The sequence below is a fragment of the Myxocyprinus asiaticus genome, chromosome 16, assembly GCF_019703515.2.
Source record: "Myxocyprinus asiaticus isolate MX2 ecotype Aquarium Trade chromosome 16, UBuf_Myxa_2, whole genome shotgun sequence".
In the NCBI taxonomy this organism is placed as follows: Eukaryota; Metazoa; Chordata; class Actinopteri; order Cypriniformes; family Catostomidae; genus Myxocyprinus; species Myxocyprinus asiaticus.
In genome coordinates this window covers 1,082,074-1,106,980 of record NC_059359.1, presented here as the reverse complement: position 1 = coordinate 1,106,980, position 24,907 = coordinate 1,082,074, and the positions used below count along the sequence as shown (strand labels likewise).

The following is a 24,907-nucleotide window of genomic DNA, read 5'->3' as shown; positions in this document are numbered from 1 at the left end:
CAGAAGCAATCGAGACAGATTAAATAGATAGAAGAACAGGGAGCCCTGCAACAGATGTCATGGCCCCCACACAGCCCCCCACAGAACATCGAGTCAGTCTGAGATTATATAAAGAGACAGAAGCAATCGAGACAGATTAAATAGATAGAAGAACAGGGAGCCCTGCAACAGATGTCATGGCCCCCACACAGCCCCCCACAGAACATCGAGTCAGTCTGAGATTACATAAAGAGACAGAAGCAATCGAGACAGATTAAATAGAAGAACAGGGAGCCCTGCAACAGATGTCATGGCCCCCACACAGCCCCCCACAGAACATCGAGTCAGTCTGAGATTACATAAAGAGACAGAAGCAATTGAGACAGACTAAATAGACAGAAGAACTGTGGTGAATTCTCCAAGAAGCTTGGAACATCCTATCTGCCAACAACCAAGAAAAACTGTGTCCAGGTGTATCTAGAGAATTGGGGCTGTTTTAAATGTAAAGGTGGTCACACCAAATATTGATTTAGCTTTTTTATGTTTACTGGACTTTGTATGACATGAAGTGATAAATGAAAACTATTTAATTATTTTTGAAGACATCCTCACTATGCAACATTTTTCACAAGTGCCTAAAACGTTTGCACAGTACTGTATATAATCCACATACTAAGTTCAGTATACATACTACATGTTGCAGAAATAGTATAAGTAGAAAAGTAGTATGCTATTCTGAAAATAGCCTTCATTTCTTGTAAAGTCAAGGATGAAATGCTACACACACATAATGGACTGAAAACCAAAACTACAAATGAAAAAAGAAATAATTTTATTACATTTTGTAAACAATGAACTGGTTCAATAGCTTGGTTAATATATCAAAAGAATATACAGAATGGGCCATCCATGAAGAAATCCTAAGATACATCAAGGTAGAAAATGTAAAAACAAATATAGAGGGGACTATTAATAAATTCACATGAAAAAACAAAACAGATAATGCAAATACAGCAGCTACATCTGCTAAATCACCAGTGTGATCACTCGTTAGACATAGAGAGAGTTCAGATCTAATTCAAAGACCATTTTGCCATTGTGCTCTTAACACACAATGAATTGGAATGTGAAATGTTTTGACACAGGTCAATGCAAAGTGCTACAACTTAGCAAAATCCTAACACAGATCACATATTAACAGAGAGGTAATTATGAAAATAATGTTTTGTAAACATGTCTGACAGAAAGTTTATCCTGGATAACTTCCATTAAATTACTATAAACTTTATTTGGCATATCCTGAAAATAAAATATAGAGTAGCTAGTGTGACGGTAGGCCGCATGGTGTCATAAAGAGGACAGTTGCGAGGGGAATTATCACTGGAGTTTTGCCCCTCCTCCGCAATGTACAACTCCAACAAACACTAGGATATTATTTCCTTTCTTCTGTCAAACCAGCCAAACAAGTTCATAGCACAGTGACCTGAGGGAAACAGAGGGAGGAGGCACCGATGCAGCCTTCCGAGAAAAATAATGCACAGGAAAGAGCGAGAGAGATTTACTGTGGTTAACACATACAAGTGTAAATATGTTATGCAATGCAGCTAAAACTGTGTTCTAAAAGTTGACATGCACACTATATCAAAGACAAAAGGATGCAGATACCGTTTAAAAATAATGGTTAAAAGAACAGAAAAACAGGGAAATTTCCCTTTTTATTTAGATAAAAAAAAAAAATCTTTACAAAGCATTGTAAAACATTGACAAATATTCCACAATAAAGATATGGGTGTCTTGTCATAAAGTGAGCAGTACCAAAACAACATTAAATTGCATTACATATTTAAGAAAAATAGCAACATTGGAATACAAAATATTCTGAGTTGACACTTGCAGGACGGGCTACCACAGCAAAGCAGTCTGATCTATAGCAGCACCATAGCGTCTCATGGTTGCCATTAATCAGTGCTTAAACCAAACATCCTCACTGGATACATCGCCACATATAGGACGACTCTTGTGACTTGATAGTAAATTAAAACAAACGCAAATAAATACCAGATAGCAAAGATTTGGTCAGGAAACTTGTCCCTTTTGTAACTAACCATATGGCTTCTGGTGAGTGCAGTAGGAAGAAAACCATCAAGTCGACCTACAACATTTTTTTTTTGCAGCAGGCTCCCATGTTTAACATTAGACACTCTGTAGAACCACAACAGAACATGCGTGGTTGACAGCAGTCTTTGGCCATTCAGACAAACACAGAGTCTCCTCAGCATAATCACTGCTTTCACTGAAATACGGGAGGAGCACATGGACAGAGTGAACACTAAGTAGGTATTAATATTGGAGAGGAAACAGCAAGAGGTGTTAGTGCAATAACGGCGCTCCTGATGAATCCGTGGCTGAGCTGGAGCAAAAATCTGTGGAGGAAAAGAATATTTTTTTAATTATTGCAATTATTGCAAGCTTTCAAACTGCATACGGAGTATAATTCTGCATTCAACAAATGTTATAAGTGATACTTTTCTGCAATAGAGCAGTCAGAGATTATATAGCAGAGATGGCCCACTTCTATTAAAATTAATAGGGGAAAGTGGAGCGTTCAACCAAGGAGCTATGAGCGCCCAATGGTCGACGGATGTAAAAAGGAAATCCCGCCTTGCAGTTAAAAGAGCCAATCACCTTTTAGATACAGACATCGCATGTCAATCAACTCGCTAACGTGCATGTGCAATAGTTATACTAAGTATTATCTATGGGGGAAGTGATAAACCAGAGGCCTTCATCACAGTCCGCGTGTCGTCACATCCGGCTCCGAACAGTAGCGTAACCAAACATCCGCTCACTGATTGGTCTATGGACGACTGCAGTTTTTCTAAATAAATTTAGCCAACTTGGATGCACTTGGCAGTAAGCATCAGACGTTTAATAATTTCTTTGGATTAACACAGCACTTCACCATATGTGTTATCTATCACTTTAATGTGTAATAGTATCCTGCGAGGCAGTTATCAGCGCAAAGATTTCCCAGTTCATGAGAAGCTGCGCGTGCTGTTCAGCTCACTTCCAGAGGATTATTGTGCTCAACTCAAGTCCGAAGAGACAGCGTTTAAGTGTTTGAATGTCGTTTTCACTATTATGAATATAATACAGTTGTAGACACTGGGACATTTTCATCTTTATGTTTTATTTACATTGCATTCGGTCACAACTCACGAGTGGATGCTTCCCCAATCATCGTACTTAAACCACAAGGACATAACTCCACGTTTACGGACTCTGGGATGGAAAGGTTTCTTTATTTGAAATGTTTTAAATGGATCTTATGTCATACATGGAGATTATAAGTAAGTAAGTACATGAGAGCAATGTGATCATTATCATCGTAAATACTCTGTAGAATCTTTACTTGGAATATACTTTTTTTTTTTTTTTTTTGTGACACTGTATATCCTTGTCTTGTTCTAATGCTCTTTCATGTGTAATTGTTCTTGTTTGTATATATTCTTGCATTCATCTAATAAAAAAAACGTACTTGTACTCTGAAGTGTGCCCTGCTCGCATACATCCTGATTAAAATAATAAAACAACATGACATCGTTTTTCTTCATCCCTGAGTAATGACTGTGCGGTGAGGTAGGTCTGTTTAGATTAAGTATTTGAGATGAACGTGTGATAAAGGCCTAGTGGAGGTAAATACTGCCGGCACGTTGCACGAGTCTGTGTTTGTAGCTTGCTAGCCTGCTTAGCATTGCTTATTCTTTATCCTTTGCCATTTTACCGCATGCTTCGGTTTTTTCCACTTTTCTACTGTTTCAACTGCATATAGTTTACTGCGTGCACACGTTTCTTTCTTTTTTCTTTTCTTTTTTCCGCTTGTCTACATCTCGAGTCTCGACTGCATGCATTCGTTTTCTCTGTGTTTTACACGGATTATTGCATCAATCTCAAACATCTGCTGATCAGGAACCACATCGAACCACGTTGATCTCAAACCCTCGCCGCTCAAGAACAACCATAACAACAACAAACAAGTGCGGTAAGTCATGGCATCCGCTCATGTTATTTCTTCCTGCATTGCATGCCACATGTTTACTATAGCTTCTTCCGTCAGCAGTGAGGGATTTACATGTAAGGAATTAGTCAGTCTGACAGAGAAGGTTGATGAGTAAGAGGCATGCATCCGAATGCTAGTGGAGGTCAGTGAGAAAGAGAAGCCGGTAGATACTGTTTCGGATGCGGTTGTACAGCGAGCAACACACACATTTTGGTTCCGGCTTTAGAGCCCCCGCAGCAGGGCGTTTGGGTGACGTCTCAGTGGCATACTCGCTCACAAAGCGACACAACTCTGCCGTTCCAGTTAGGGTTTCCAATCGATTCTCCCCACTCAGTGATGCACCCACTGAGAATAATGTTGAAAGAGCTCTGGTTATAGGAGAGTCTATTGTAAGGAACATAGAAATAAAGACTCCAGCCACTATTGTTAAATGCATTTGTGGTGCCAGAGCATCTGACATCAGATCAAATAAACAAGTTCTGCCTAATGCTAAATACAGATTTTCTAAAACTATTATTCATGTTGGCACTAACAATGTCCGGCTTCGCCAGTCGGAGATCACTAAAGATAATGTTAAAGAGGTGTGTGAACTTGCAAAAACGATGTCAGACACTGTAATATGCTCTGGCCCTCTCCCTGCTCATCGTGGTGATGAGGTTTATAGTAGATTAGTGTCACTGAATGGCTGGATGTCTGGAGAATAGCATAGGATTCATAGACAATTGGAAGAGTTTTTGGGGTAGACCTGACCTGCTAAAGAGAGATGGACTCCATCCCTCCAGGGAAGGTGCCGCTCTCCTCTCTAGTAATTTGGCACATAGTCTTAATAGTGATAGTATTTGACTAACTGGGGCCCAGGTCAGGAAGCAGACAAACTGGTTAATCCGAACATCTGTTAGCTGCCTTGAGACGTCACACAGGTCACATAAACTACAACACATAGAGACTATCACCTAGATATCATTTAGAGACTGTGTCTGTTCCCCGAACTACCAAACACCAACCCTTCACTAAATCATGTAGAAAAAAATTATTAAATAATAAATAAATAAATAAAAAAAGATAAACATCATATAAATGTAGCGCTACTAAACATTAGATCTCTTTCAACCAAAGCACTAATTGTAAATGAAATTATTACAGATCACAGTTTGGATGTGCTCTGTTTGATTGAAACCTGTTTTAAACCAAATGAATATATTAGTTTAGATGAATCTACTCCCCCAGGTTATCGTTATAAACATGAGCCTCATCCGAAGGGTCGAGAAGGAGGTGTTGCTACAATTTACAGTGAAGATTTTGGTGTTACTCAGAGGACAGGATATATTTTAGTCTTTTGAACTAATAATGCTTAATATGACACCGTCAGATATAGATAAAAATTATCTGTCGTCTTTTGCGCTTGCTACAGTATATAGATCACCCGGGCTGTATTCTGATTTCCTTCGTGAATTTGCAGTTTTCTATGAGATCTAGTAGTTACTGTAGATAGAGCTTTAATTGTTGGTGACTTCAACATTCACATAGATAATGAAAATGACACATTGGGATTAGCATTTATCGATATTCTCAACTCTTTTGGAGTCAGACAAAATGTGACAGGACCAACGCATCGCCATAATCATATGCTAGATTTAATTCTGTCATATGGAGTTGATGTTGATACTATAGAAATTCTACAGCAGAGCGATGACATCTCGGATCATTACATCGTCTCTCGTTTGTTGCGATCAGTTGATTTCACTCAATCTACACCACGCTATTGTTCGGGTAGAACTATTCTTTCGACCACTAAAGATAGCTTCACTAATAATCTTCCAGAATTGTCTCACATACTCAGTAAGCCAAAAAGTTTAGAAGAACTTGATGAAATAACAGAACATATAAATGCAGTCTTCTCTAGCACTCTTGAGAGTGTCACCTCCCTTCAATTAAAGAAAATTAAAGAAAAAAGCCCCTCATCATGGTACAATGATCACACTCATGCTCTCAAGAGAGTAGCTTGGAAAATGGAGCGCAAGTGGAAGAATAATAATTAGAGGTATTTCACGGTGCATGGAAGGATAGTGTCTGTAGCTTCAGACAGGCACTAAAAGCTGTCAGGTCAGCATATTTTAGCAAACACATAAAAAATAACCACAACAATCCTAGGTGTTTATTCAGTACTGTGGCTAAATTGGTTAGGAATAAAGCCTCGACTGAACCAGATATTCCGTTGCAGCACAATAGTAATGACTTTATGAATTTCTTTACTGATAAAACTGAAATAATCAGAAATAAAATTTGAATTATGCAATCATCTGTCACAGTACTTCAGAAAACAGTGTCTCATAATTTTCCTCACGTGCAACTTCAATCCTTCACTGTCACAGGTCATGAAGAGCTAACAAAACTTATCAAAAAATCAAAAGCCACAACATGTATGTTAGATCCAATACCAACTAAGCTCTTAAAAGAGGTATTCCCTGTAATCTCAGAACCTCTTCTTAATATTATTAACTCCTCGCTATCCTTAGGACATGTTCTAAAAAACTTTAAAATGGCAGATATCAAACCGCTTAAGAAGCCACAGCTTGATCCTGGAGAATTGGCTAATTATAAACCAATTTAAAATTTCCCATTTATGTCGAAAATACTAGAAAATGTAGTGTCCTCCCAACTATGTTCATTTCTACAGAGAAATGGTATATATGATGTATTTCAGTCAGGATTTAGGCCTCATCACAGTACAGAGACTGCACTTATCAGAGTTACTAATGACTTCCTCTTATCATCTGATTGCGGCTGCATTTCTCTTCTAGTGCTTTTAGATCGTAGTGCTGCCTTTGACACCATAGATCATGACATTCTCTTGAATAGGCTGGAGAATTATGTTGGCATTAGTGGACTTGCATTAGCATGGTTTAGGTCCTATTTAGCAGATCGCTACCACGTTGTCTGTGTAAACGAGGAATTGTCAAATCAAACAAAAGTTAAGTATGGAGTGCCACAGGGATCAATTTTAGGGCCTCTACTTTTCTCCTTATATATGCTTCCCCTGGGGGATATTATCAGGAATTGTGGAATAAGTTTCCACTGTTATTTATAAACCCAAATTAGCGGAATGTATCAATGAAATCAAAGATTGGATGGCCAGAAATTTCCTTCTACTCAATTCTGACAAAACAGAGGTACTAATTATTGGACCAAAAACCTCTAAAAATAAGCTGCTAAAACATAATTTGACTCTTGATGGATGTACAGTTACATCGTCTTCTACAGCGAATTACCTTCTCAACATTCAAGAACCAGCTGAAAATACATCTGTTCCACGAGCACTTAACCAACCCACACTAATTGTACTTACCACTGAACTCAACATGCACTTAATGTCTGTGCTAGCATCTTTAATACTAAAGCTACTGTGAGAACTTGGCAGTCCTAAACTGCAGATGTTGTTAAACTTTGTATGACAAATTGCTTGCTATGCGTCTCATTTGTAAATCGCTTTGGATAAAAGCATCTGCTAAATGACTAAATGAAGAACTTACGTGTTATATTTGATAACAATCTGTCCTTTGAAAATCAAATTACAAATGTTTGTAGAACAGCATTCTTCCACCTCAGAAATATTGCTAAATTACGACACATGCTCTCTGTTGCTGATGCCGAAAAATTCATGCAAATAATTCATGCATTTATGACCTCAAGACTAGATTATTGTGATGCATTACTGGGAGGAAGTCCAGAAAGTTCAGTAAATAAACTTCAATTGGTTTAAAATGCAGCTGCCAGAGTGCTGACTAGAACCAAGAAATATGATCATATTAGCCCAATTTTATCGTCATTACAATGGCTAAATTCTGTTAACTACATACAAAGCTTTGAATGGTCTAGCTACACAGTACTTAAGTGACCTTCTGACACGCTATATTCCATCACGTTCATTAAGATCACAAAATTCTGGCTTGTTAATAGTTCCTAGAATATCAAAATCCACAAAAGGAGGTAGATCCTTTTCCTATTTGGCTCCTACACTATGGAAGAGTCTCCCTAACACTGTTCGGGACATAGACACACTCACTCAGTTTAAGTCTAGACTAAAGACTCATCTATTTAACCAGACATACACCTAATTTATCAACTCACAATTAGGCTGCTTTAGTTAGGTCTGCCGGAACCAGAAACATTTATCAGAAACATTTCTCATAATCTATAACTCTGCAATTAATTGAATGGCATCTACACTAATATTATTCTGCTTGTTTCCCTGTCTCAACCGAGGTCACCAGAGCCAGCCAGATCCAGCTCCGTTGCTGCTTGGTGTCGGACTCCACTGCTACGTGTCTCTGATTGATGATGACTAAATACAGCTGGTGCCAGCCAGACATCACTTCAGTCTTTTACGATGGACTTCAGAGGATGAACTGATGCCAACTCCAACTGTAAGACATCGGATACTTCATATGCCACTGCCTGAACCTTGGACTTAGGATAGACCCCACCGAACCTCACCGAAATGACCTGCCGGTTGAACTGCGATGCACCTCACTGATCATCACCTTTGTCTATTGATGGACTACACTCTTATAATGGAATACATAGACTATCAATTAATTGCCAACAAAAGCCTTCAACAGCAAACTAACAAAAGACAATGCGTCTATGTGAACTACTGCAGTTAATCCAGGATGAACTTCAAAGACATTAGTCATTAATCATACAGTTCATAGAAAATCTTTAAACACTGACCCTTAACACTTACTTAATTTACTAATCTTAAACCATGACTTGCACTGCAGATAAATAACTAATATTGGCAGAGATTGACAGCGATATCTGAAAACGATGACGGATTTTTTTTTATTTTTTTTTTTTGGATTTTCTCCCCTTTTTCTTCCAATTTGGAATGCCCAATTCCCAATGTGCTTTTTAAGTCCTCGTGGTGGCATAGTGATTCGACTCAGTCCGGGTGGCGGAGGACGAATCCCAGCTGCCTCCGCGTCTGAGATCGTCAACCCGCGCATCTTATCACGTGGCTTGTTGAGCGCGTTGCCACGGAGACATAGCACGCGTGGAGGCTTCACGCCATCCACCGTGGCATCCACACACAACTCACCACGTGCCCCACCGAGAATGAACCACATTACAGCGATCATGAGGAGGTTACCCCATGTGACTCTATCCTCCCTAGCAACCGGGCCAATTTGGTTGCTTAGGAGACCTGGCTGGAGTCACTCAGCATGCCCTGGGATTCGAACTAGCGAACTCCAGGGGTGGTAATGATGTATTTGTTGTCATGTGACACATGTGATCCATTCAACTCAAAACAACCAAGATGGAGGCCCGTGTTATAGCGGCGTTTTTGTGCCTGATATCCACTTTGATAGTGTTGTTAAAGATAAATGTTACTTTGTACAACCTTCACATTGCATTTCTTCAAAGGTGACAGGAAGTTTAATCGGAACTGCTTTTCATATGTTTCAGTGTGGACTAAAAACTTTTGGAAAACACTTGAAAACGGCAGTGTGGGAGAGCGTTTCTAACACGAAACTGCATTTTCAAATGTATCTGGATTAATCTGAGCGTAGCCTTAAATACATACAATAATGTCTACAATAATAAATAATGATAAATGTCAAAAAATATCTTTCTTCCACTTTATTTTATTTTTGCTAATGTTAACAAATGGAACCTTATTGTAAAGTGTTACCAAAGTAAAAAATAACATTGTGAATTTGTTCCACATATTTGCGGATTTTCTACGTACGTGCCACCAGATGAGTTCTGGAAAATCTTTTATGTGTCCTAGATAAACTTGTGGAGCTATGTTTTCCACTGAGATGAAAGTTTATTTGTCATTTGATTTGCTCATTTCCCTTACCCCGTTAGCGGGCAACCAAAGATCATTCTTGGAATACAAAAGTAACAAATTTACCGGCCAAACTGCGAGTGGATTCCTCAATCTCCGGTATCGTTGTATCCTTCCTCATTTTGTAAGTCGCTCTGGATAAAATCGTCTGCAAAATGAATAAATGTAAATCCGCCTGCGAGCGGAGAGATACGTGCTTGCACAACTGGTACATGGTTTTAGAACATTCCGAATTGCAAACAATCATACATCAAATGTTAATTTTGAAGCTACTGTGTGTTTTTTAAACATGCATGTTGCTATCACAATGCTAATTAAGGACTACAGCTACCATCAGCATGTGAGCTACATGCTTTATGAAATGGTCGAATATTGAAGTCCTTAAGCAATGGGTTTTTCTTGGTATCGCGAGTTTAAATAGCGATGCATCAAAATCCACAACTGTGTGTAATTTATGTTCTAGTACAAAACGTGAAGTCTTTGCATGCAATTTTCACCACAGGTCTTTTCATACTCGTAATTTGAATTTCCCTTTTCTAAAAACCCATAGGAAATTCCTGAGGGTTTGTTTGTTTGTTCGTTCATATGTTTCTTAACGTCATGACAGCTTTTATGGCTATTGTCATGGCAAAAACCAGGTTAAAATAGTAGGAAAAAAAAAAAACTTAAGATGTTTAAGATCCATTTTTTCTAAAAACTCTAAAATCACATTTGGATTGACTTCGTTAAAAACCTTTTCAAGGGTGAAATTCCTGAGGGAACTCATGGCGAATTAGCCAAATATTGACCAAATTAAAACCATGGGCATAACAGACATAAGCATGAAAATGGCAATATGAAAAACCGATGGTTTATTTATAATTAATTATGTAAATGTATTGCTTTGTCTAATGTTTATAATAATTTGTCCTTGTGTAATATAAATCTCAAGAGTAAAAAGTGATCGACACTCCTTTTATTTTTAATTTTGAGAGGTGAAAATGTGTTTAATGAAAGAAATACCAACCAAAATTAATCAGAAAAAGTTAAGCATGTCAATCACATGTATCATATGAATTTGTCATAGTATGTAAAACGTGAGTTCAATTGTTAGAGCTGCAAAAACAGAAGTGCAAAATAAAATTTTCCCCCACGTCAATCATCATGTTGTATTTATCTTTCATTGTGGCTCTCTTTAAAATGTTTTGCTCGTCATGTGTTTAACAGATGAAATCCATGTGCAATGGAAATTATTTATTGTTAGAACAATAATGCATTTTTAAAGCATAATTCCTAAGCAAAAATGGTGATCTGATGGCAAAATTAGGTAAGTGGCAAAATATGCGTACCCGTCTATATTTATATATTTTTGTTTTGTTAAAATTGGCCAAAAATGTTCTTATTGGTGGACCCCCTAATTAAAGAGTTTGTTAATCAAAATAAATAAATAAATACATAAAACAGAAATTGTCATTCAAAACCTGTATGAGTTTCCTCTTTTGTAGAACACAAGAAGCGAAATTTTGAAGAATGGAGACAAGTCCCTAACATTCTGACTAACATCACTTGTGTTCCACATAAGAAAGTAATATGGGTGAATACAGGTGAACAGCATGAGGTTGGGTAAATCATGGAAGGCTTCTCCATTTTTGGGGTGAACTATCCCTTTAAGTGTTCAAATATCTCACTCCAGTCATTCATCTTCATATTCATTGTAAAAATACACCCCACATTTCCACACATCTCCAGCATACAGAGACACAATAGCACAAAACTTTCAAAGAAAAGTGAGACCGTCACACAAGTTGAGAGCACCACCATTATTTGAGGACAGGTAGATGTGAACTGATACGGTGTAATACTGTATAAACTGCTTAGAGGCGAGCGAAGGCCCCTCAAAACCATTTGTGAGGTGAGATGAGAATCTTCAGTATTCACAGTCAAAAGCTTTAGGCCCGACGACTATAGATTATGGAGAGGGGATGGGTGGGTGAGGGCATTATTCTTTAGAGGGCAGATCAAAGGCAGGAATGCCAGTTGGAAAGTAGAAAAGAGTGAGAAAATGTTTAGAAATGATACTATTACAATAGGACACCGGAGCGAAAGAATACCCCATTCGTAGGGTGACATTCCACAATGTTCATACCCTAAGACAGGGTTAACGTGGCACTGCGGGCTGGCAGTTAATTACCTTTTCGTGTTCCCCTCTTAAGAATCTAAGAACAACAGTGGGGTGATATGAGAACCTGTAGCTGTAACTGGAACATCTTAGCAGCACTAGCAATGGCAAGGTTGTGGGTTCGATTTCCAGGGAGCATAAAAACATATATAGTATCTCGAATGCAATGCCAGTTGTTTGTTTTATTTTAAACGATCTATCTGTCAAATGTGTAAAAAATATACTGCATCAGAAATTATGAGAAAAAAAAAAAACTTTGACACTTACTTTTCCCGCTGTAGCCTCTCATTTCATTTTGAATATTTCGGGCGAGCAGATCTGAGGTTGTCGATTCTGACACTTGCATCTCGGGTTCCCCTTCGAGAGAAATGAAATATTGTCAGTATGCATTCAAACTTTAGTCAAGTACTGTAGAGTGTAGAGGCAGACCGATATATCGGTTTTCTGATTAATTGGTGCTGATAGTTGCTTTTTGGAACTATTGGTTATCGGCAAAATCTGCGAACAGTTTCCGATTTTTTTAAAAATGATTCCTCATCAATAAACCTGTGATAAGTATACAAGCTATAAAAAGCTTAATTTGTTAAATACTTACATATAGAGCATTGTAATAGAGTCCAGTGTATTTTGGGCTTGTTTATAGTAAAAAGTCCAGCATTACGCACCAAATCTGAATTTTTCTGATTTTTATTGGAATTTTGGTTGCACAATAAACTGCTTTTGGGATTTTATTCATTTTGGACTCTTGTAGCCTCATTGTCCATGCCCGTTATAGTAAGGAAAGACTAATAAATCTTTGATCCTTCTATAAATCGATTTTAAAAATCTATTGGCCTATTAATCGGTTATCAGCCTTTTCCACCACCTTAGTTATCGGTATCTGCAAAATCCACTATCGGTCGACCTCTAGTAGAGTGCAACAGTCTGGTTCCAGAAGTATAATTCCCATTCATTATTACCATAGTAGAATTATTGTGAACGATAAATTGATTTGATGAAAAACAACACTACCCATGATCCTGAAGAGAAACACTCCACCAATCAGAGTTTGGTCAAACAAAGTGCATCAAAAGAGCTCTGCAGTTCCGCCCACTTCCATGAGTCGCTCTCCCAACACTCAAACTAATTCTATATATGTATATATCTCAATATTTCACACTAAAATCTAAATATTGTATTTCTATACTTTAAATGAATAGTTTTATATTTTTCCATCGTTTTTAATTTGATTACGTCATTCACAATGCTTCATGGGATTGTAGTTCTCATTAAAGACGATAAGTACACAGTCTTGTATCTTTGTCTTTTTGCCTGATTTTCAAATCCTTTTTCGCTTCGAATCAAAGTTTGTAATGTTGTGATTCACCTCATAGCTGGTTGGTTTGGTTCATGACTTACAACTTTTTTAAGAAGGATTTTATGAAATCCCAATATAGAAAATGAACGGGAAAAATAATTCCAGAACCAATACGGCTGAAAAAGAGAGCTGGCACTGTTGAGCTCTAATGACATGTAACTCTGCCTAAATCAAGAGACTTGTCATAGATGAAGACATCTTACCATCACTAAAGGTGAAAGTCATGGTCTCATTGCCACTATCAGGCAGCGTTCCATCCCTCCTACCGTTAGCATGCTGTATCGCATCCTGTGGTTTATTGTCTTTGCCTTTACCTTTATTTGTCTTATGGCGGGTGCTGATGCGTATTACGCCGTGCACCAACCGACACTCTGCTTCCTGCTCTTCTAAGTTATAGTCCTGAGCGATGCTGTTGATCAGGTCACTGATCTCATTGGTTTTACGAGAGAATGACAAATCAGACGTGCACTTGGCCAGCTGCTCGATCTGGTGCATTTTATAAAGTTCCAGGAGCTTTTTCGTGATCAGCGAGTCGATATCAGTGCCACCGTCATCCAGGTCATCTAGATCCAAGTCCTCTCTTGAGTAGATGCTGGTGTTGCTGATTGGCCTCTGGCTATCTCCCTTCCCTGCTGTCCTGGTCCGTCGCGGATGTGCCTCCGAGTTGACGGTGTACTCCACCTTTTTACCGCCGATGTAGACATCGCAATACCTGAAGCTGCCAGAGCTGGGGAGCTGCCTCGGCTTGCTGGGTTCAAGGCCTACGCCACATGTTGGGTTGGACAGCGCCAGACCGTTGGGCTTCCGTGGCTCAGGCTCAGCTTTCAAAGGGTTATCAGTGGAGCTCTCGTTGGGTGGCAGACAAGGTTTGCGAGACCCGTAAAGCCCACAGGTGAGAATGCAACACAGTAGAGCTTTACAACTGCTCCAGCCCAGGGACGCACAAGAACCACAGGCTTGAGTGCCCTGCGGCGAGTCTGCAGAGCCTGGTATGAAGCCTAGAGTTTCTGAGGCTCGGCCATTGGCGTAGTGAGGATGGGTTTTACGGGGAAATTGTGCATCTATGCTGCGAGGCTGCTCGCTGTAGTGCTCTTTGTATGTGTCTTGCGTGGTGCGGCTTTGCCTGTAGCCATCAGCCCTCGAACGGCTCGAGCTGTGAGGACGCATCTTGTGATGTGTTCCTGTGCTGTGGCCAGGCATAACTCACAACATTCAGGACCTGCAGGAACGTATATATTCTTAGTGCAGAGAAATTTCACAAAGCATTGCTTCATAGGCATGATTTACATCTTGTGTAAGCGGTACCCAAAGTCTGAGTTAAAGGAATAGTTTGCCCAAAAAATGTCATTTTGTCATCATTTACTCACCCTTGTATTACTCTGACTCTGACAAAAATATTTGCGTGAAATACATGCGTGGACGTTGTATTTTGGCTTTGCTATACACAACACATAATTTAATTTCATTTAAACTGACTGATCTCAGTTCAGGAGACTCTGTGCTGTCAGTAAAGGGTTAAACTTTCAACGCACGGAGTCATGTGACCAAACAACATGGCAGTGATCGCAGTGGAGTTTGTGTTTGGTTGAAATGCCAACAAAACTACATCTGGTTAGAAACCCAATTACGTTTTTACATTGAAACATGTTTGATTCAAAAGATTAGAGTCTCTAGTTTCATCTGATATGCCATTTTAAACATTTGAGCGATTTATCGTGGTTACAAACCTCAGACCACAATAGAGGACAACAGATTTTTTGGGCGTGACCACGAAACCGGTGCTGCGTTCGAAACCAGGAAAATGCTGCCTTCGGAGACTGTATCCGGCGGCAGGATGAAACAAAGGAGACCAGTTACTTAGAGTTCCAATCATTCAAAACAGCTGCCAGTGAAGCCATTAACTGATTAGGCAGCAAATCAGCTTTAGGTGCTACTAGTTACAAATCAAAAAGGGGAATGGGAAATGCACACAGCAGTCATGCAGGGGTCTCAGGAGGTTAAAGAAAGAAAAAGTAGGGGGTCTGGGGAGCTCAGCGAGTATTGACGCTGACTATCACACCTGGAGTCGCGAGTTTGAATCCAGGACGTGCTGAGTGACTCCAGCCAGATCTCCTAAGCAACCAAATTGGCCCGGTTGCTAGGGAGGGTAGAGTCACATGGGGTAACCTCCTCGTGGTTGCTATAATGTGGTTCTCGCTCTCGGTGGGGCGCGTGGTGAGTTGTGCGTGGATGCTGCGGAGAATAGCATGAAGCCTCCACACGTGCAACGTCTCCGCGGTAACGCCCTCAACAAGCCACGTGATAAGATGTGTGGATTGACGTCTCAGACGTGGAGTCACTACGCCACCATGAGGACTTAGCATGCATTGGGAATTGGGCATTCCAAATTGGGTAGAAAAGAAAAAAAAAAAAGAAAGAAAAAGTAGAAAGAATTAATTTAAATAATCCAGTCATAGTATATTGGGGATTTCCCTGCGTGAGCTAAAAGAGCTCAACACCTAACTAAAAGGTTAATTAAATCATTCAAATGCACCCTATTTATATATGACATTAATCAATATATCCACAACATAAACCAAATATTACAATATACATCTGCACAGACAATGAAGCGAATGAACAGGTAAACTTAAACTAAGTTACACGCTAATCAGAATGCGTATCTTGCATCGTGAAGACGCCGTTTCCTTAAATTCACTACATGTAATGCAATATCTTAGACTGTCTAAACATGAGCCATTCACAACGGAGTAACGTTTCACAAGTTTTGTCTTGTTTGTTTTGCATGTTCATCTTTAATATGTTTGATACATGTTTAAATAATTGTAAGTATACATTTTTCAAAACATTATATTGAATTTCTGTTGGAGTTTGATGCATGCTTTTTCCATTATTGTCAACTTTAATATGCCTTTTTTTCAGAGTAAAATTGACTGAAATTAATGTAGATGACATGACGAAATATTGACTGAACTTAAAGGACATTTTTGACAAAAATTATTACTAAAATAAAAACTGTGTGAAAATTAACATGGCATAAAAGTAGTCCATATGACTCATCCACTGAAGTCATAAGCCAGAACTGATAATTCAGTGCTGCAGCTCTCTTAAAATCTCTTTAACGTTTGTGTTCAATTAAACAAAGGTGTCTTTGGATGGGTCACTGACACCAAATGCCAGAGGGGAATATTTCTGTGGAATAACTACTTAAATTTGAGTCTGTTCCTCACAAAAAGCTATCATATTACATCAAAAGACTTGCTTTTATAATGCTTTTTTTCCTGAGCTTGATGGTATAAATCAACATTCCAAAAACAGCAAAATCTTCTTTTTTGTTCCCTGGAAGGAAGGAAGACATACAGGTTTGGAATGACATGAGGCGGAGTAAATGATGACAAAAATTGATTGTGGGGCAAACTATTGCTTCAAGGAAGCAATAATAAGTTCACTGCACTGGAGATGTAACAGAAACACACCACAAACATGCAACGGAAGCTCTCATGACAAATGAAATGGACTGTTTATCATCAGCATTATTCCACTGATGTACTGTATATACATTTGTTTACATGTGTTGAAGCATTTCAAAACACCTTAAGAGTGAGCTGATCTGTATCCAGATTACATAGATAGAATGGCTATTTATGCAAGTCTAAAATACGTGAGTATCAGTTACAGCAGCATAGCCATTTTAAGATTATATTGCACATACAAATGCAACAAAATCTTGATCTCGCTATCACACGTAACACTCGTTGATGAATTACTCAATCATCAAATTTTTACATGCATTGGAAATACACTCCCTTGTGACTTCACCTTTCATACTACTCAGTGTTTAGCTCTGGTTTGTGTTCTTTGTCTACAGAGATGCGTTTTCTCTAAATTTGGACACCAATTCTCAGCGAGCAACATGCCATTCAAACTGTGAATGCCGGATATGGACAGTAAGTAAAACAGGCAATTGTCATTAATCATTTATCAAAGACAGAGAGTATGAGGAGATCCTTAAAGACATCAAAAATACCAACAACTGTATTGAAACTTGTTAAAAGGTCTGGTTTTTACTCTGTAAAAAAAATCCTGTTAAATTTACGGTAAAAAAAAAAACTGGTAGCTGTGGTTGCCAGAAATTCACTGAAAAAAATACGGTAACCACGCTTCAGGCTTTACGGGATGTCATTTTGATGCCTGTATATTTTACGGTGCATTACCGTTTATATTATTAAATGGTATAAACTTAATACCTTCTGACACTGTAAAAATCTGCTTTTCACTTTATAATGTATTGTTACTTACTGTAATATTTACAGAAAAGCACATGATGACATGAAGTTCATCAGTAGTGGCCTTTCCAAGAGCAATAAACCAATAAACATGTCGAGACAGTGCTCAGTGTCACTCACACAAACTCCCGTTCTCCCCAATCTGGAATGCCCAATTCCCAATGCACTCTAAGTCCTCGTGGTGGCGTAGTGACTCGCCTCAATCCGGGTGGCGGAGGACGAATCTCAGTTGCCTCCGCGTCTGAGACCATCAATCCGCGCATCTTATCACGTGACTTGTTGAGCGCGTTACCGTGGAGACATGGTGCGTGTGGAGACTTCATGCTATTCTCCACGGCATCCATGCACAACTCACCATGCGCCCCACTGAGAGCGAACCACATTATAGCGACCACGAGGAGGTTACCCCATGTGACGTCTACCCTCCCTAGCAACCGGGCCAATTTGGTTGCTAAAGAGACCTGGCTGGAGTCACTCAGCACGCTCTGGATTCGAACTCGCGACTCCGGGTGTGATAGTCAGCGTTAATACTCGCTGAGTTACCCAAGCCCCCTCATGTACTCTCTTGTTAAACATAATATACATTTTTACCGTTAATTATACAGTAAAATCACACTTTTTACATGTAAAAAATTTAATTTTGTACAACATTGTACTGTAAAATTGCATGCATTGACTTTTTTAAATATATTATAATTTTTTACCATATATTTTAAGGTAAATGCTCATTTACAAATTAACGTTTTTTTTACTGTAGCATTTTTGCAGTCTTTTACCGTTAAATATACAGACATTTATTTACAGTGTATTTTCTTGCGGGGCAATATAGCCACCATAAACATTGACAGGGACTCATGCGCACCAATATTGACTGACATGGGTGTCAATTTCTTTTCTATCCTACATTTGGTCCCACCAAATCCTGAATATGTGGTTTCTTATGTGGCATTGGTTTTATGTGGGTATATCAGTACTTTGGAGGTTGCTAAACAAGTTGGACATGATGCAGGCCTGTAAGGAATGCTCAGTCCAGTCCCAAACACTTTATTTGGGGGGTTTAAACAGATGGCCTCATATGTGTTGCTTGTATTGACATGTTGGTAGTTTGTCAGTCCTGTTCAATATATTCAAAGGGTTTACTAATATAATCACCCCATTGAGTCTTAACTGTCTCTTACTGTACTCGACTGTATATTATGGCTATTAAAAACAATATTAATCTACTTCAGAGCATTATGTAGGGTTGCAGAGCTTTGAAAATCACTACAAGCGTGAAGTCGAACACTCCGGATTGATCGAGATCGTCAGAGAGTCACACTTACCGCATAGACTCGGACGGAATCTTCAGTGTTTTGAGCGCAAGATCGCGGAAGTCGTCCGAGTGTGAAATAAGTTCCCTTTGACGCCTTATAATGTCCACCTCATCGATCTGTGCTTTGATTCATTGACTGAAAACGAGTGAAATGTAGAGATTTCGTCGCGAAACACGCTCTCCCAGAATCGGCTCACAGTAAAGCTTCGGTTGGTGAGCTTCATTCCTGCCGTGTTTCGTATTTTACCTGCGGCTACAGGTAAATCTAACGCCCACCTGACAGGTAAGCAGTGACGTCACGGCTCCAGACGGATGTGCTGCTGAAATCCTGCAATGTTTTCTGTTTCGTTTCTGTATTCTAAGATACTTCGTAACATATAATCGTGCATCCGCATTTTTATCATGATTAATAGGACACCAATGAAAAATTAATCAATAAAAAAAACCTTTTGATTTTTTTTAGTCTCACAGAATTTAGAATTATCAGATTTTTTTCTCAATGACATTGATATGAGCTGCAGAGATTACAATATCTGAAGAATGATCCGTAAAGTAGTAGCATATTGTTAAATAATAATAATAATAATAATAATAATAATAATAATAATAATAATAATAACAATTGTGTGTGTGTGTGAATTAAAGGTTCATTAGTAATTAAAAAAAATGCATCTTTACTTTATACTATAAATGTTATTCATGCTTGGTTATTACCCCAAAACAAAAACATCATGCTCAAACTAAACAACACACTTGAATTGGACTTTTAACAGGTTTTCTTGATCTAGTATCAGTTATTCACATTTGCAATAGGGACATGCATTGTTTAAGTCTATAGAGATGTGATTTTACCATTAATCGCAGGTAAATATTAGGGTACAACTAGCTCCATTGATTTTACTTTCTTTCAAAACACTAAATAGCAACAAAAATGACAACAGGCTTTTCCTAAACACCTGTTCGTCACTTTACACTGGAAAATATTCCTGATCCATGAAATATTTGCGTGTAATGTCTAAAGTTTGATTTCGAGGCAATTTGATCTCATTTTTAGTATTTTTTAAAATGCTGCAAATATATGCATGTATTTATTTTGAGACAAAATACTTATTTATCATTTTCAGTTTTGTTTAAAGTCATTAAATCAGAAGTTTTAACTGACCAATAAGTGAAAGGATGGTATTTGGGGTAAAAAGCCCCCACCTGTTGCAGGTGCTAAAGACCCCTATAAAACACAAGTGAGGTGAATAGATTGTTATGTAAAATGTTCAAAGTGGGCTCACATTGGCTGGTCTAATCACAATGAATGGAGATTAATTTGTTCATACAATACCTGAGATGCCAAATGTGTTTGAAAAAAAAAAAAGCATCTTGCTGTCTCAAAATTATTTGCATCAGTTGACAAATTTTTCTTCATAACTATTGTCCCAATATCTACATGATATCACTATAACCCCATGTGGAGAAGGATATAGCTGCAGACAGTGCTCCAAAAATGGGGCGTGAGCTCCAAACTGCCATTAAAGAAATAGCGAGCCCCTTACCTAACCCCTCCCCTAACCTTAACGCCCCCTTTTGGAGTAGCCACGCCCTATTGTGGAGATCCCGCCCCCATTTGGAGGTCTCCAGACTGCAGCTATACCTACTTGCACCACCTTTTTTTTTTTTAAGCTGCATTTTACTTAAAACAATAGACAAAAAAACTAATTATTTTGCTCCATCAATAAAAAAATAAAAATAAAATAATAACAATAAAAAAAAAAAAAAAATATATATATATATATATATATATATATATATATATATATATATATATATATATGTATATATATATTAAGGTGTTTTTAGTCTCACAGAATTTAGAAAGAATTATCAGATTATTTTTCAATGACATCAGCTGATATGAGCTGCAGATATATAATAAATAAATTGGATTACATGAAACTTGAATACTAATAGGTGGGTGAAGTAAAGGTTCATTAGTAGTAAAAAAAAATGTATGTTTACTTCATGCTATAAATGTCATTCATGCTTGGTTATCTCAAAAACTAAAATCACATGCACAAACAACACACTTGAATTTAACTTTTAATAGGTTTTGTTGATGTAATATGCAGTGCTTATGTATATAGATGTGATTTTATAGTGTTATCGTAGTTAAATAGTAACGTCAGTAACAGCGTTTACACACTTCTCAGTCCATTAACATAAAAGTGATGCAATGCAATTTTAATAATATTAGCAACTGAGATTAAAAAACATGTTTCTGAAGGTTACATAGTTCACACATACTAAATACTAGTTTGCCAAAAGCAGAGACACAGATGGCTGTCTGGTGTTGACCAATTACAGTCATTAGTTCACAGCTCCGGCGAGCACATATGCACTCACAGACATTCACTATGTGCCCTTCATTGTGCCCCATTTTCCCCTGAACACCCTCTTCATCGCCCTGCTTTCCTCAGGCCGCGGTGAGATGAGCCGTAACGGCATATTGAGGACACAATCTGTAGCAGTGAATGTGGGGGGCCGCACCAAAGACTGTAATTCAGTCAGATTGTGTTAGTTACACATGAGAAGTCATTCAGTGCATCTACAGGTCTGCTCATACATTCTAGAAAATTTGGCACGACAACAACTTGCTCTTTGATTTGAGGGTAGATGCTGTAATTGGCTCTGTCAAAAACCTACTAGCTGCCTTGTTGACTACAGCCTACACAGGCAGCTGCCTTCTAAGGTGCCTTAAAACGCTGCTTACAGAGACAGCTCACTAGTTTTTGGAAAAAGTGCGGTCTCATGTAGTTATATACCGTTATATCAAGCAAACTGATAAATGAATTGATATTTGGGCATTTTGAGGTTATCGTCACTGGCTGATTTAATTGAGTAAATATTGTGTAAAAAAAACTCTTTTATTTCAGTTTAAAAGTGTATACCTCAATTGCCTGAAACAGGGGTTTTCAAACGTTTTAATTGCCAAGGACCCCCAAATATGACAATCACCTCATGAAAGACCCCGTCCTAAAATATATAAAGGTCGCTATGTATTTTTGTATCTAAAGACCAGAGAAAAACTAAGGTAAAATGTAAGTATGCTATTATAAAGACAATTTAAGTAATTAGCTTTTATATTGTTATTGTACTAAAGCCAAAATAAATGATTAAAATATTATCTCTAGGGATGCATGAAAGTAAAACCATCGGCTATAACCATCGATATAAATCACTGATATCAACCATCGGTTTATATATGTATATACACTATATTGCCAAAAATATTCGCTCATCTGCCTTTAGACGCATATGAACTTAAGTGACATCCTATTCTTAATCCATAGGGTTTAATATGACGTCGGCCCACCCTTTGCAGCTATAACAGCTTCAACTCTTCTGGGAAGGCTTTCCACAAGGTTTAGGAGTGTGTTTATGGGAATCTTTGACCATTCTTCCAGAAGCGCATTTGTGAGGTCAGACACTGATGTTGGACGAGAAGGCCTGGCTCGCAGTCTTCGCTCTAATTCATCCCAAAGGTGCTCTATCGGGTTGAGGTCAGGACTCTGTGCAGGCCAGTCAAGTTCTTCCACACCAAACTCGCTCATCCATGTCTTTATGGACCTTGCTTTGTGCACTGGTGCGCAGTCATGTTGGAACAGGAAGGGGCCATCCCCAAACTGTTCCCAGAAAGTTGGGAGCATGGAATTGTCCAAAATCTCTTGGTATGCTGAAGCATTCAGAGTTCCTTTCACTGGATCTAAGGGGCCAAGCCCAGCTCCTGAAAAACAACCCCACACCATAATCCCCCCTCCACCAAACTTCACAGTTGGCACAATGCAGTCAGACAAGTACCGTTCTCCTGGCAACCGCCAAACCCAGACTCGTCCATCAGATTGCCAGATGGAGAAGCGTGATTCGTCACTCCAGAGAACGCGTCTCCACTGCTCTAGAGTCCAGTGGCGGCGTGCTTTACACCACTGCATCCGACGCTTTGCATTGCACTTGGTGATGTATGGCTTGGATGCAGCTGCTCGGCCATGGAAACCCATTCCATGAAGCTCTCTACGCACTGTTCTTGAGCTAATCTGAAGGCCACATGAACTTTGGAGGTCTGTAGCGATTGACTCTGCAGAAAGTTGGCGACCTCTGCGCACTATGTGCCTCAGCATCCGCTGACCCCGCTCTGTCATTTTACGTGGCCTACCACTTCGTGGCTGAGTTGCTGTCATTTCCAATCGCTTCCACTTTGTTATAATACCACTGACAGTTGACTGTGGAATATTTAGTAGTGAGGAAATTTCACGACTGGACTTGTTGCACAGGTGGCATCCTATCACAGTACCACGCTGGAATTCACTGAGCTCCTGAGAGCGGCCCATTCTTTCACAAATGTTTGTAGAAGCAGTCTGCATGCCTAGGTGCTTCATTTTATACACCTGTGGCCATGGAAATGATTGGAACACCTGAATTCAATTATTTGGATGGGTGAGCGAATACTTTTGGCGATATAGTGTATCTATATACTGTATATAAAACAATGGTTTACTTATAATGAATTATGTTTATTAATTTATTGTGTCGCATTAAGATTATAATAATTTTTCTGTGTGTAATATCAAAATATACCTACCAAAATAAATGGCAAAAATGCAAAATATAAATTTGCAATGTTCTGTCATAATATGTGAAATGTGAGTTTCGTTTAGGACTGGAAAAAACAACGTTTTTTTAATTTAAGGAATTTTTTTTTCTTACATTGTGGCCTATCATGTGTTTAACAGATCCAATCCATGTTCAATGGAAATTATTAATTTAAAATAGTAAAATAGCTTAGCTTTTAAAAGCATTTTTAAAGCACAATTACTTAGCAAAACAGTGATTTGATGACAAAATAAGGTGAGTAGGTGGCATATTATCAGTATCGGCTTATAGTTTTTTGTTAAAATCGGTATCGTTTAGGCCAAAACTGTTCATATCGGCACGTCTCTAATTATCTGGGAAATATTTTGCCTACTTTGTAGTACAGTGACAGCATATCTTTTTCTACCCAATAACTGAGTAATGTTAAATGTATAAACCTGAAGTAAAACATTTTGATTAAACTGAAATGGCAATAGTGTCAAATTTGTTAAATATAGTTTTTTACTTTTTACATTTATGAACACTTTTTTGTCTTTCTCTGAAATTTTCCACGGACCCCCTAATACCCCTTTGCGGACCCCAGTTTGACAACTCCTGGCCTAAAAGACCCCATGAAATCACAATTTGTGTTGTGTGGTTTTTTTTGTTGATGTCTGTTGACTTTGAGGTCATCTAAGTGCTAGCGTACTTCTAAACATTGTCAAAATAATATTTTGCAGATATGTATAGTATGTATTTAAAAAGGTACAGTCTTTCTGCTATTTAAACAAAATGTATAAGCCTGTTGACATTGCCCAAATGTCCTGTTTCAATCGGAAATCTGTCAAGAAAGATTTCGTTGTGTATATAACATATTTATTGGCACTACATCAGCCATCCCGCTCTGTAGTTATCGATATCAGCATTGGCCATTAAAAACCCATATACTTCGATATAAAAATGTCAAGTGCACTGCAGTCTGTCCAGGTGATTGCCCGACAGGTCGAGGAGCAGCAGGTTTGTGAGGTCACCCCAGCACAGGGCGGTTATGAGGTCGGCCAGATAGATAGATAGATGATACATAGACAGACAGACAGATGATAGATAGATAGGAAAGACAGACAGACAGATAGACAAATGATAGACAGACAGATGGATGATGATAGATAGATAGACAGACAGATAGATAGATAGATAGATAGATAGGAAAGACAGACAGACAGATAGATAGGAAAGACAGACAGACAGATAGATAGATAGGAAAGACAGACAGATAGATAGATAGATAGA

At 38.5% G+C, this 24,907-nt stretch overlaps 1 protein-coding gene across 1 annotated transcript; it reads right to left on the bottom strand.

Moving 5' to 3' along the window:
• Nucleotides 1-841: 841 nt before the first annotated feature.
• On the bottom strand, nt 842-19,242 carry LOC127453660 (keratinocyte differentiation factor 1-like). The gene is made up of 4 exons (XM_051720223.1): nt 19,014-19,242; nt 13,609-14,624; nt 12,316-12,405; nt 842-2,402 (listed from the first exon to the last, which is right to left on the bottom strand). Exons 2-4 carry the CDS (start codon nt 14,603-14,605, stop codon nt 2,350-2,352), a joined length of 1,140 nt encoding a protein of 379 aa, XP_051576183.1. The 5' UTR covers nt 14,606-14,624; nt 19,014-19,242; the 3' UTR covers nt 842-2,349.
• Between the last annotated feature and the right edge of the window lie 5,665 nt (nt 19,243-24,907).